This window comes from Parasteatoda tepidariorum, chromosome 2, assembly GCF_982258835.1.
Source record: "Parasteatoda tepidariorum strain Cologne lab strain chromosome 2, Ptep-v5.0, whole genome shotgun sequence".
Classification (NCBI taxonomy): Eukaryota; Metazoa; Arthropoda; class Arachnida; order Araneae; family Theridiidae; genus Parasteatoda; species Parasteatoda tepidariorum.
This window is the reverse complement of record NC_141756.1, coordinates 35,921,428-35,936,389: the sequence shown is the minus strand read 5'-3', so window position 1 is coordinate 35,936,389 and position 14,962 is coordinate 35,921,428. Positions and strand designations below refer to the sequence as shown.

Here is a 14,962-nt window from a genome sequence, read left to right as displayed (position 1 = left end):
GAGCAACGTTAAAATTTCCGGATCAAATTACAATATAAAGCAAGTGCACTTTGGATGCATCATTTGTAAAATACATTTTACTGTAAAATTCATTTTTACCGTAAAATATTATTATTACAATAATATCTATTTATTTAATTAGAGTGGTTCAATGATTTTACGGTAAGTATTACTGTAAAATTTACGGTATATCATAGCTTTTGTACCGTAGCATGTTCCGGTAAAAATGGATTTAACGGTAAAAAGTACCAGCACTCTGAGTGCCAGTACTTTTTGTAGTAATTCGATACGAAAACTTTTTTCATTGTAGTACCTTGAAAAGTGCAAAAACGTGGATAATCTGTGTCTGGGCAGCGATTATAGCACTGGATATTGCTTAAAATATTTAATCATAGGGGAGAGTCGGGTAGCCCCGCCCACATAAGGAGTATTGCCTATATTTCTGTATAATATTGAGTAATAATCAATATTTTTGTATGTTTCTATTGTTTTATCATCTAATTAAATAATGCAAAAAGAATAAACCAAAAAAAGAATAGTTTAACTTAAAAAAAATAGAAATTTAAAAAAACATGTTTTTCAGCTCTTTTCAAAATGTGTCAGGTAACCCCGCCCAGTTACAAAAATTATGTTTTTTGACTGTTTTTTCAGGTGTAAATGAAAATAACCAATGTATTGACAATAGATAAACCTCATTTATCATTTTTATCACAAAATTATTTTATTTATTACATATTTATAAACTTTCAGTGAATTCTATCATTTAATAACAATCATTTAATAACAACAATATTTGTTGTTAAAAATGCATATTACATTCAAGTTTGAAGCAATAAAATAATAATCTTTGCAACCGTACATTTATCGATGAAATAAAACTGGGCGGTGATACCCGACATTCATGTGAGCGGGGCTACCCCAAATCCAATTTTTTTGTAAATTTGTAATTACTCGAACAATTTTTCACATATAAACTTCTTTCTTTGTGCAAATTAAACTTAAGACTACTTACTTTAATGCTGTATGTATATAAACAATTATTGTTTTAGTATTAAAATGAAGTTTAATCCAAACATTCAACCAATTTTTCTTAATTTCATGACTACTGTATTCAGCATATTTTCAAAACTATTGTTTACCATGTTACCAGCTGCATGAAACTTTGAAAAGAATCTTTTTTTAATATAACAACTAATATCCGATGGCCCATTGACTTGAAAAAGTATTCTATACATATGAAATTGACAGGGGGCGGAGGTACCCGACACTCCCCTATATATTTTATATTTATTTTGAAATCAAACAAAAAAAGGCTAATTATTGGGAAAAACATTTAAATAGAACATCTACTTATGTATTTTGTATTCCGCAATTACAACAAGCTAGTTCTTCCTAGTTAGTAAATGTTCATAAATTGTTATCGATAAGTTATGAAAATTTCTTTTTTTATGTAATTAAATATAACTGTGCAATAATAGTACAAAATAGTACATGTTAAATTAATAAAGAACACATAACACATTTTCTCAGATGCAGTGCAAAAAAATACATGGTTTAATTTACATTTTATTTAACACTATTTTTTTAAAACAACTTTTCATGCAAAGTTTTTCTAGAATGATAAATTTTATAAAGAATATCATCCTTTTATAATTGTTTTCAAATTCTAGTATAAACGCTTTTGAAATAACAGTATCGATAAAAACTATGAATCAATTTAATTATGACTTTGAAAACTAATAAGTCTTAACAATTTTCATAAGCATTATGAAATTATATCATCCTATAACAAAATCACTATCATGATGTCATGTATCAAATTTGTTGCAAAGGTCCATCAAATTTGTTGCAAAGGTTATACAAAACGTCTAACTTGATTATTAAAATGAAGCTGTAGATTTAATTTATTTATCTTAAAGTGAACCTACTTTACCTATAGAATCAAAATAAATCCTTCAATATATCGAAATATTTTGTAAATAATGAATTTGATAATAAATATTTGTAGCTCTTATTAATCCATTAAAATTTTTTAAATAAATTAACATAATAATAATTTTTAACTAATAAGTCCTTAAAGCACAATAAAGTAAAAACTGAACCTAAGTCAAACAAAGACGCTGAAATATTTATTAAATTTTTATCGTAGCACCGAAAGTGACAAATGTTAAAACCTGAATTCCTTTTACCCATTAAACTAATCTTTTTTAAAGTGCTCAATCATTCGATTTCGGGTTTTTTTTTCACTTCTTATTTTCTGTTCTTTTTTGAAGATTAGCATGATCATCAAAAAGACTAATTGCTCCGTAAGAGCTCCATTAAAATCTATTTGCATAGGCCACCAATAAATCCTCATAGTTCACGAATTAGCCGATAAGGGGCGCACCCAAACTGAGAATCCCGACGTCCTAGTATTCTCTAGTACTGCCGGCAGACGAGAGTTGATTTTTCGCATGTGTAGTTCTTATTCTTAGAAGATATTATTACATTTTTAATCTGAGTACACGTTTTTCTGTACAACACTCATTTCGTTCTATATTAAGACGGAATTTAAGAAAACAATTGGGAGAAAAACTGGAAATAGTTTGAGATTTTGTCAACAAAATTTAGTGGTAAAAAATAGTCACAATTAAAAATAATAATTATTGGATTGTGTCATTTGACGTGGTCCATGAAAAGATCGTCTGTTGGAATTTTTTGTGTTTAAATTAGCGCCATCTGCTTGGAAAAATTATGATATTCCAGTGCCTTTTTTTAGTACTCAGTAACTTTATAATGGAAATTCAGAGCTTAGGTAAGATAATTGATAAAATTACAACATTGGTATTTTTACTTACTTTTATTGAAAACATTCTTCTACTTGTATCTATATATTCAGTCTTTTTTAAATATTTATATTTGTAAATCTTTATACTTAAAATTCATCAGTATATATAACATAATTATTTTGTTATTATTTGTAATATATTGTCCAAAAACATGATTAAGGAATTGTTCGTTTCTAACAAATAGCTCAGTAAATTTTTTCTAAACAGTAACACAAGTTTTGAAAAGAAAAAAACTGTTTTTTTTTTTTTTTTAATTATTTCACTTCACTCTCAATGTCAAACGCATGAAAGCCCTTTTTTCGCATTTGGGTATTTAATTACTAATTTATTTATAATTCTCAAGGGAAACTATTCGTATATAATACCAAAAATAGTATGAATGAAAATGGAATTTGTTTTGGAGAGGAAAACTACTATTCATTTAAATTCCTTCAATTTGCATAAGTCTTATTTTTTATTTCCGTCTTAATAAGCAGAATTTTTTTTAAAAAAAAAGCTTCTTTCCGAAAGTTTTCAATTCTTTACTTTAAATACTGTTCCGAAATACTCAAAGACACTTTTACTTTTTAGAAGTATTCGTCAATTAATTCCGTTACATATGGCCTTAATTTTATGATCATTATATTATAATTTAACCGCCTTAGGTATTTTTGTAGAAGCAAAACATTTTAATTATAAATTCCCATTGCTTTCCCTCCAAATGTATACATAATCAAAACAATTCATTTTTAAGGACAAAAATGCAAATTTTACTATTTAGGACCTTCTGTAATAATCACTCTTACTATGTATTTTTAGAATCTTTGTCACAATAGCTTTCAAAGTAATGATTTAATGAGAGATATTACCATTAAGGAACCTGTTGCAGCTCATTACCATCTCCAAAGTTTCAAATGTTTTTTGTACTTGTAAAGTATATGCAGTGTGTAAATATATATATATATATATATAATAACATGTAGGACCACCTTTAGCCCTCAAAACTGCTAGCACCTGCCGTGGCATTTATTCCACAAGGTGCTGATAGGTATTCTGAGGTATCTGGTACCAAGCGCTCGCCAACTGGTCCTGCAATTCTCTCACATTGCGAGGGGGTAGCGTTGAAACACAAATTTGGCTTTTCAAATAGGACCACAAATGCTCTATTGGATTAAGGTCGGGTGAATTTGGGGGGCCAAGACAAGACTTGAAATTCACTGGAAAGTTCCTCGAACCAGTCCGTGACGATTCGACCCTTATGACATGGTGCATTATCCTGTTGGTAAACACCATCCCCCGCAGGAAAAACTGTTGCCATTAATAGGTGAACCTGGTCTGCAACTGTGTTCAAGTAGCTTACAGACGTCAGGCATTGTTCTATGAGTATTATGGGTCCTAATGTGCCCAATGAAAGCATTGTTCCTGGGCGAGAAACCATGAAAACCTGGGCAAGCCCATTGCTATAGATTGAGGGTGGTCATAATGTAATGGCTCTTCGTTGTATATATATATATATATATATATATATATATATATATATATATATATATATATATATATATATATATATATATATATATATATATATATATATATATATATATATATATATATATATCATATGCTTGTGAGGGACTTTCAGAAATATTTCGCTGATAAGACAAGCACATTTTATAACACACATTACAAATTTTCTCATATTATATCAGAGACTATTGATAAAAATAGTGTGTCACTACCACAGGCAATTGGAAAAATAACTGTTCGAAATATTTTATAATTACTAAATAAAATGTGTATTTTTGAAATTGTAGTTTTCAGCTTCCATATTATCAATAGAAGTCATATAAAAAAAATGTATCCACATAAAATCTAGTTTGCAGAGATGCTTGTTCATTGGTTTACTTATCTTCCACTTACTAAATTTGTCTAACAATTCATTGACTGACTAATTCGGATTAAATATTTCAGTTATTCGCTGATTCAGAAATTCGTCTCTGCGTTTGAAATTGTTTTCTCTCTTTATTCACGCGCTACATCAAATAATTATCGTGAAATAAATCGATAATAATACGTTTTTAAAAATTGAAAATTATAAACAGATTTCAAATGTTGGTTCAGAAATCTGAAATATTTCTAAATATTGATATATTCTAGTACTTTCTTTGAATTTGGAATGAAGTGGAAAAGAATATTATTACTATTAATATAACTCACGATATTAAGAAAAAATGGGTACAAATGGAAACTGCAAAAAGTTTACTTCTACGCCTAAACAAATATCACTTTTATTATTATTTGTAGTTCTTACACTCGAAGCATTTTTCAAGATGAAAAATGCCTAATAAGCAACAAATTTGACAAATTTATATTATTCGCAAATGTTTAGGATGCAAAGCTGTGTTTGTCTGAGATAGTTAAATTTTTAAAACTGTGCAAAAATCTGATTACGATTCATTTTTGACAAATTTGGCTTTTTTCGGCATACATTTCCTTCATGTAAGCAAATTTGTAAGCAAAGTAAGTAAGCAAATTTGATAAGCAGCACTTACTAAGTAGCATGCTTAATCTTAAACCACAACATTAAAGTATATGTAGCATTTTTTTATCCTGGTAACTATGCAGGAAGAATAATTTAATCAAAAATAAATTAACGAAAGTAGGTATATGGTGTTTATATGGGTATTATTGCAATTTTAAAAGTATCAATATTTTATAAATTTATAATTTTTTAAAAAACAAAATTATTTTTCATTCTGTTATAGTTTTTAAACTATACACGGCAAGTTTAAATCATAATTTAATTTTTTTTTAACTTTTACACAAACTGTTGTTATTTAATAGTTGAGATTTTCAAAAAAAAAATTCAAATAATTATGGAATCTAAATGTTAAAATCTGTTAACCATTCTTTATTTTGACTAGAACAAAAAAATTTAATATTTATGAAAAGAATTATGCAGAGTGATTCGAATAAAATTAAAGTTGTTTGCAATAGTTGTCATTGAGTTTTATATAACATATTTTTGTAAAACGTTTATTTTATCGTAGTTAATTTGCTTTTTTCTTTACATATTTTATTTGAATCAATTATTTAAAAAAGAATTCTTTCTTTATTTCTATTTTTAATGATCTCCTCTTTTTTCATAAAAAAAATCTATTTAGGCTTTTTAGTTGCTTGATTTTTGTTTGCATAGTTATTTTGATGCTAAAACATGTAATTAAAATAAACTTAGTTATGAAAACAAATAGTAAAATAGTAAAAATAAAAGTCTTACAGTGCATTTTATTTTGCACGTTTCCTTAAAATATTTTTTTTTATATTTCAATAAAGAAAAGTTATAAATTACTTTTCCTGAAAGACAAATTTCGTATAAAGCAATTAAAAAAGTCTGGAATTATTTTTCTTTATAAACCAAGCTCTTAAAAGAAAAATAAAGAAAAACCAGGAATAATTTTGCCTAAAAAAATAAAGTGCATAAAGGAACTATAAAGAAAAAACTATGAATAAATTCTAAGTATTATTTTTTTATACATTATAAAAAAATAATTATCATTTCAGCATTTTATGCCTTCTCATTGAATCGAAAAATCACATCGCAGAATATCTAATATACACAGGAGATCTTGATGTTTTTGGCTGTCATCAACATGAAATAAAAAAAAAAATATCGCAATATTTACCTGTACATTATTCATTTATTTAATACCAGTATTATATATTCCAGGATATTTTCTATTATTGTTCATTATTCCTTCCAATATTACCTTTTTCATGACGTATGTAATTTTGATTATTATTTAAAATTATAAGTTAAAAAGGAGAATTGTTCTTTTTTTATAAAGCAATCATTTAATATAACCTGATTAGAAAATATTTCGTGATAAAGATATTCAGGCCAGTCGATTACCCTTAAAAGAATCAATTCGTTATATCCACTTCTTAAAAGTTCGTTGTAAACCGTGGTTGGCCAGCTTATAGAATTTAAATAACAAAAACATAATAACTACCTAAAATTCGGAAGCAAATTAAAGAATTATTTTTGATATATAACAGCAGAATATTCTTGAGGGTAAGAAAATAATTAATGCGCGTTCATAGTAAATAAAATAAAAAAATATTAAAAAAAAAAGATTGAGCATAAAGTTATATGATAATAGAGCAAAAATATTATATTTAAATCTCATATCAGTAGAAAGGGAACTTAGTTTAGTGACTCAAATCTTTTTTTGGGAACAATGAATTGAATAATTTTTAATTGACAAACTTGATGTAACTTCTAACAAACTGTTTATCACCACGAAACAAAAGTGATTGCGTAGGAATTCTATGGTTTACTGAGAGTAGTGAGCAGGAGGCGTTGCCACAAATATTTTTAAAAAGTGAAATAATAAATTAAAAAAACCTTAGTATTCACCAAAATATTTTCCGTATTTGATGTAAGAAACTCTTAATGTAAAAAACTAGGTAAAGACTCGATTTTGATGTTAAGAAAAAAATCATATCATAATATATATCCTCTTCAATGTAGCCAAATAAACATTCTACGCTCTGTATATACAAAACATATTTTAGTACGTATTTTATACAGTCCCTTTGCCCCATTTCTTTTAATTTTAAAGTTAAAGGAATAATTTTCCTGATTTCTTTGATCCACTCACCCAATCTAATACAGAATAGTTACTAGAAGGTTTTATTCTGAATTCTTTTTATATACTTCAAAGAGTTAAGTCAGAAAGAACGATTTTTGACATGCAATTTCGAAATTACGTCTTGCTCCTAAATCTGGAAAAAGTTACTCTAGCTTAAAAAGAAATCAGAAATAACGTCAAATATAAGATTATTTCCCACCATTCGGATGATTTAGTTTCTACATTTGTATTCCAATGGTAACTAAACGAATATTTGATTACTAATCAATTTAATTAAGTTCTAATGCTGTTGGCAAATTTATAGAACTAATCAAACTAATTTATTACTGGTTAAATATTTTTTACGAATTGATTTGAGAATTAATTAAATTAATTCGTTATTTGCTTAATAAATTTAGACTCTCTGAGATAAAACGAAAGTTTAAAGAAGCGTTCAAACTTTTGATTAAATACTTCTTTCGTGTAATTAATGAGCAGATTAAATATTAATTTCATTAAACTTTATAAACTGCAAATGTAAATTGTAATTAATTTTATGCAAGATTTCGCTAGATTTGAAATTAATTTTCTGAGTGTTTATATCAAAATTAAAATTACAGCCCTTTCTTTCCATAAAGTACAGTTTTTTAACGTAAAGAGTCGTTTGAAATTTCATAATAGTTTTGAAATTGCCATTCTTAAATTCATTTCTGCAATGATAACGTTACTTTTTTGTTGTGCCAAAGGCTTTTAGATCTATAAAATTGCACCTGGTTTTAAAAAGTTTTTTCAATAAAGTATTTTTTCTTTAAATTTTAAGACTAATTTTAATAATCTAAATTTTAAATAGAAGAAAAATAAATGCATTTTAATTAATATAAATTTTTTTCAAAATTCCGAAGTTGTGTTAAATATTTTTATCTACTTTCTATTAAATATAAAAAATTCCTTCGCAAATCTTCTACTAAATATAATAAATAAATTAATTTAGAAACTCTAAAAGGCTTTGATATTTTTTATACAATTTTTTATGCAAAATACGTAATTAATAAACTTTGACTAATTATTTTGACCAATAAAAAATATGCAAGCATTAATTTAACCTCAGCGTTTAAGGGCATTGCATTTGAAAAAAAGTTTAAAGTTAACATTTTTGAAAACTATTTCTAAGGTTGCAAAATTACATATTTAAGTTTAAAAAAATGTATCTTTTTAAAACTACAGTATATTTTAAAACATTTCTAGTTTACAAATTACATATTTTTTAAAAAGAAATATTTATTAAAATTGTTTCTCAAAATGTTACATTTTTTGAAAAATTATAAAAGTGAAGTATTTGAAATTTAAATATTTTTTAACTCAAGACGTTATCGTTTATAGATTACCAACAAATGAACTATTAAGTTTTGAAAAAAGTATGAAAAAAATTGACAAGGGAGGAAAAAAGCATTTTCTTCAAAATCACTTGAAGCTCAATCGGAAAAAAAACTGAATATTTGGTCTCGCATTATAACTCATAATTATAATTATACCAATATTTTAAACAAAATAAGAGTAATATTTGTTTCAAATAACAAAAGAAATCTCTAAATTTTCAAATGTTTTTGAGAATTAATTTTTCTTCTCCGACCACTTAAGATATATTTAACTTATTTTTTCATCCATGTTCCATGACGAGTCATTTAAGTTTAGACGCATAAATTTAAATTCAGTCGAATCTATATATAAATACTCGTATATAGGTTCTGCTGAAACTATTATATACAATATTCATTTTTCTTAATAAAGAGTTGAAAAAACGAGTTTAAGAATAGTTTAAGCAAATAATACTTCCATCATTTAATATTCAAATTATACTAAACTTTCCAAAAATATTATTTTCCATAAATATTGCTATGCAAATCATTTAATGCATGTCCAGGCTCTGTTAATGAGAAATTTACGATATTATCAATATTTGAATAATTTGTAGTCTTATAATTTTGTTCACATCATAAGTATGCATAGAGTTTCCAAATAAAAGTTTTAAAGTTTAAAAATATTTTAATAAAACTAAGCTATACCCTAAAGCATTTAAGTATTTGGAAAATACTTCACCGATTTTCATTTTTTGAAATGAATCTTTTTCGGAACTTAAACCACTGGAGTAACTTAGAGAGATAGATTTCATTTTTTTTTTCGTGTTTAGGGATTTTTTCTTTTGTTTTCCCAATAGGAAATTAACAAATCTTTAGAAATATTATTAATATGTGACCAAGAGAAAATAATCTATTTTCTTTTTTAAAAAATTGGATTAGTTGTGAGGAAAATTGCATTCCTAGTTAAGAAAAAAGTAATAATCTGAAAAAATTAGTAGGGATTAACGATTTAAAATTAACGATTTAAAATTTGAACAAAATATGTAACTATATATAGGGAGAGTGTGAAATAATAGCAGGAATTAAAAAGCATAAAAAAAACTCATAACAAGCATATAAAGCTCATTATTGCATAAAAAGTAACAGTTAAAGTTTCGAAATGTATTCTTCAGAATCCAGAATTCACTTTTTAAAACCATTAAAAAAATATTTTCAAAGATATTTTAAATAGTTTTTTATCATCATCAGAATTGCAATAAACATCAAAATGCAGTCTTGGTATAAAAATGAAGGTAATAAATTCATGAATTTTTATTGATCTAGAATTTTGTTACTCAGTCAATTACAGGTATCTATGATCATGACGGCAAATATCTTGATATATTCTGCATCATGTGGACTTGAAATCCAAATACACTGTGCAAAAATCTGGATCAAATTACGGTGTAAAGTACCGGCACATTTAGTACAACATCTTTAAAATCCATATTTAGCATAAAATATTATACAGTAATTTTATAATAATCTTTACTTAATAAGAAAGATTCAGTGATTTTAATGTAATTACTTCGGTAAAATTAACGGTATATCAGGGCTCGAAAAACTGCCCGTCCGCCCGTCTTCGGCGGTCAAAAATTTCCCGCAGACAACGAATTTCTCGAATCAGACGTCCGCGCGGACGGCCATTTTCCCGTTAATAGTCGTGATACACTTTAAATTTTTGTTACCTTACAAGAGTCTAGCGCCTCACTTCTAAACTGATTCTCTAATCTAGAAATCCCGTACAGCAACATACTGCGCATGGTGGATTGATGTTTTTTTCCGTCTGGGAGTACTGCAGCAGTTGAAAGGGACTTTTCAGCAATGAACTTACAAAAAAACACATTACGCAAGCGTTAACGCAATTATGAACATCCACCTAAATGGAAAACCCCTTTCTGATTTCTGTGCAGAAACCTCTGTAAATCATAGGCTTGATGGTGGAACTGGCAAACGTCATATTTGAATCATTTAAAAAATGTAGTCCCCTCGGATAAATTGACATTCCAGATAACTTGACCTTTGTCATTTAAATTATTTCATAAAAGAAATAAATTATTTCATAAAAAAAATAAATTATTTCATAAAAGAAATACTAGGTTTTACTATTAGTAACCTAGTATTTCTTTTATTACTGTATAATGTAGTCCTAGTAGCTACTAATTCATTGTGTAATTTATATAAATGTTTGTAATAAATAAGAAAAAATAATATTTTTATTTATTTGGAAGCGACGAGTTAGTTTCAAAGGAGAACGGGTACATTGTTGGACAAGCCGTCCTCGGGGACGGGTAAAATTTCTGAGTTTTTTCGAGCCCTGCGGTATATCAAATTTTTTGCTCCGTAACATGATGCGATAAAAACGGATCTTAAGTACCAGTACCTTGTGAGTCCATACTTTTCACCATAGTTTGATTTAAAGTTTATTACGGTGTACTTTTAACTAAAAAAATATTAACTGATATCCATCTTATTAGTTAATATTTTGTACATTTTATCATGTAATCAACAATATTTTAAGTTGTTTTTTTTGCTATTTTTGCTTATTTAAAAATTGATAGGGTATTATATGTATAAAACTAAACTTATATGTGCTACCATTAATTGCTTTTAATATACTTTTGGTTTTTTTTTCTTATTTTCATTTTTTTATAAAAAGTATATATAATTGTGGAAGGAATATAAGTATCTGACAATATTCAATTATCAAAAACAGCTTCATCTGTATCATATATTGGTTGTCAAGAAGGATAAAAGCATTTTACTAGCACATTACCGGAAAATTAAAATTTTAGAGTAAAATTTTAATCATTGGGCTATACTATGCAAATTACATGTGATGTTAAATGATTTTTTTTTTTGAAAAACTGCTTCACTGGATTAAATATTGAGCACCTAAATCATCATTCTCTGCAATTGGGATAATGTTGGAGAGATTTAGGATTAAGTTTGTTGGTGGACCATGGAGTCTGCTAGGATCTGTTAAGCGAACGCTTTATGACTTGATGAAGAAGAAGATCCAATAGAAGATCCTTAATATGTCGGAGAACTTATTACTTCTAATAAAAGTATATTTCATAAAAAGGAGATATTTGAAACAAAATTTTGTTGAATATGTTATATTATATAGTAATTCAAGTTTTTTGCAAGAAAAAAAATTCCTATTAATGGGACAATATATTACTTCATGAATGCTCTCGAAAAATTCAAAAATTATAGAAGCATTCTAATTAATGAGAGGCAGTGTAATAGTTATATAAAATATATCTCATATGTAAAATAACAGTTATTTTTATTTTAGGGCACTAACAATTTGCAAATTCAAGTGAATTGCATTGTTCATTTTCTAAATTGCGTTGTATTTCAGTAAATATTTAGCCAAAAAAATTTGGAAATTAATTTCACACAAAGCAAATAAAGGTATTAAAAAGCAATTAAAAGCAATTAATGTCTAATAATAATACTCTAAATAAAACAATACAAGCATTTCTTTACAAGACGAAGTACTTATTCGTATAAATAAGAATTTTCAGTTTAATTTATTTAATGCAAACTTCCTTACAAAAATGTATTCTTATAGATATAACTAAATTATTTATCAGCGTGAATGCAAGCATAAACTTCGTTTCACGATAAGCAAAAATGCATAATTTATTTTATACCATACTTCACTTTTATAAATAATAATATTTCGAGTTTGGGTATTCTTAACGTAAATTGATTACTTTTATGCGTGTTGTCTATTTTCAAATTGAAAGAAAATTAATTATAACCAAATAAAGAAGAATACATTTGTCGATGAATAAATGCATATTCTTGAATGGAAAAGTGAAAGCGATGTTGTCTTCCATCGCAAAATACAAAAAAATTTTGTACCTTAATTACAAAAGCATATTTCTTCTTTCATTCATAATTGATCAAAGAATTCCGCATCTAATTGTTGAATTCATTCGGAATGCTCAGGAGAAAAAATCATTCCAAATCATTAAACTAATGAGAAAGAAGTAATTAAATTAATTTTAATTGTTCGTAAAATAGATCATCAAAAAAAAATACTGTTTGATATTATGCCAAACGCGATATAGATTTTTTTTTAAATCTTCTGGGATCAATGTCAATTAATAATTTCTCCTAATTTTTTTTTTTTTTTTTTTTGAAGAATAGTGAAAATTTTAAGTTCGCTTAATTAAATTACGGAAGTTTATTAATAAAAATTATAAAGATTTATTTTCTTATTAGAAAGATTTATTATCTTATTAATTTTGCCATTTCTCTAAGAATTTGCTAGATCATTTAAATATATTTAAGGAATTATTAATGATTAAATAGTATATATATTTTTAAAATTAAAATAACTAATTAATAACTTATTCCAGAAATATTATTATGAGAGTTTAAAAATAAGAAATATATAGTAGCAATCCATTTTAGTGATTTTAACTATAATTATTTCTGGTTTTTATTGTTATTTTATATTATTCTACGTTTATTTACAAAAACTCAATCAACTCATCTCAACCAACTCAAATTAAAAATGCTTTTATAATGACACAAAAAGTGCAATTAGTTGATCATGCAGTTCACACCTGAAATGAAAATCTAAACATTGTCTTGAATTCTATCTTTAAGTATTGATCCAAAGATAAAATCAGTATAAGCGGCAAAGTACAAGTGAAATCTACTTTGATTATCAGTGTTTTATTGATTATCAGTGATTAGAATGTTTTTCCAGTGGTGTGGATCTTAAAAGAAAGGTGTAACTGTTAGGCGTCGACCAAATCTCCAAACTATAACCGATGATGTACATTTCGATTCTTTTAACTCTTTTTACAAGCAATAGCTCAATTTTTGATTTATTTTTTTAAATAGATTTGCTGCATGATATATATAGGCAACAACTAAAATGGCTTTGACTTTTTAATTAAAATGTTATTTTATTTCATTTCTTGAGAAATTTTAAAATTAAGGTACCCGGAGCTGCGATGGCTCAGGCGATAGGACGTTCGCCTTCCAATGACTTGCACCGACCACAGTGCTAACGTGAAATATCCTCAGTGGTAGACGGATCATGGGTTAGAGTCCCTTAACCGTCAGACTAACCGTGAAAGGTTCTGATGGTCTTCCTCTCCATGTAACGCAAATGCGGGTTAATTCCATCAAAAAGTCCTCCACGAAGGCAAATTTCTCCCAATACTTGAACCAGGTGTTCCCTTGTCTTCTGGATTGGGTTCAAAATTACAGGGCTACTGAGTTGAACATTAGTAGACGTAAACCCAAAAATTGGGTCGGCTGTTCAACAACTATTATAACTATAATAATTATAATTAAGGTACCCGAAGTGTCAAATCAGGCTGCTTCTTTTATATAATTGGCTGTTGTATATAAATAAAACATTTTGTGTATTTTGCATTGGTTACAGAGATATAATGAATTATTGAAAATGCGAACTTGAGCAAAATAATTTTTAAAAAATCTCACAAACTTTGCCAAATCTGTCGATAAGTAATACAGTTAGAAAAATTAATTTTAGATACTTGTGAAAAAATTAATTTCTAATCATTTCTCATTTGAATTCCATTTAATTTGAAAGACAGAATTATCTATGAATGCTTGATTGATGAAAGATTTATTACACAAAACATCAGAACTTTAATTTTTTTGAATAGTTTAAACTTTTTAATTAACCTTTTCATAGCCCTAATATAGCAAATTCCAAATAAAAAGAAAAATCTGAAGTTTAAGTAACTTTTTAAAGTTCTTCGACTGCGAAATGTATTAAACGTGGCGACAAATTCATAAAAACTGTCTGTAATTCCGTACCTTTCTTGTTAGTGAAAAAAAATGTTATATTTTTGTGGTTATTATTTCTTGTGTAGTTAATATACTTATGTTGTATATCGTTTATTTTTAGTTGCTTTCGTATTTGTTTCGTATTTGCCTAGTATAAAAAGTGATATTTTAATTACTCATTTAGAACAGTATTTAAAACTTCTTGTTACAAAAACGATTTTTATCCAGAATTAAAAGAATATTTTTAAAACTTTGTTAAAAAAGTGGTTAGAGACAATGTGTGTATGCAAGCGTAAAAAAGAATTTTTTTTAAAACCTAAATGTACTGTGTTTTGCA

At 26.5% G+C, this 14,962-nt stretch overlaps 1 protein-coding gene across 1 annotated transcript in view; it reads left to right on the top strand.

Moving 5' to 3' along the window:
* Positions 1–2,411: 2,411 nt before the first annotated feature.
* The window catches only part of LOC107454944 (cell adhesion molecule Dscam1-like), a 174,479-nt gene continuing 161,928 nt past the window's right edge, over positions 2,412–14,962 (top strand). Inside the window, exon 1 of the mRNA XM_087157201.1 lies at positions 2,412–2,794. Within this exon, the coding sequence (XP_087013327.1) occupies positions 2,734–2,794 (61 nt within the window). The 5' untranslated portion in view covers positions 2,412–2,733. The remainder of the gene's footprint in view (positions 2,795–14,962) is intronic.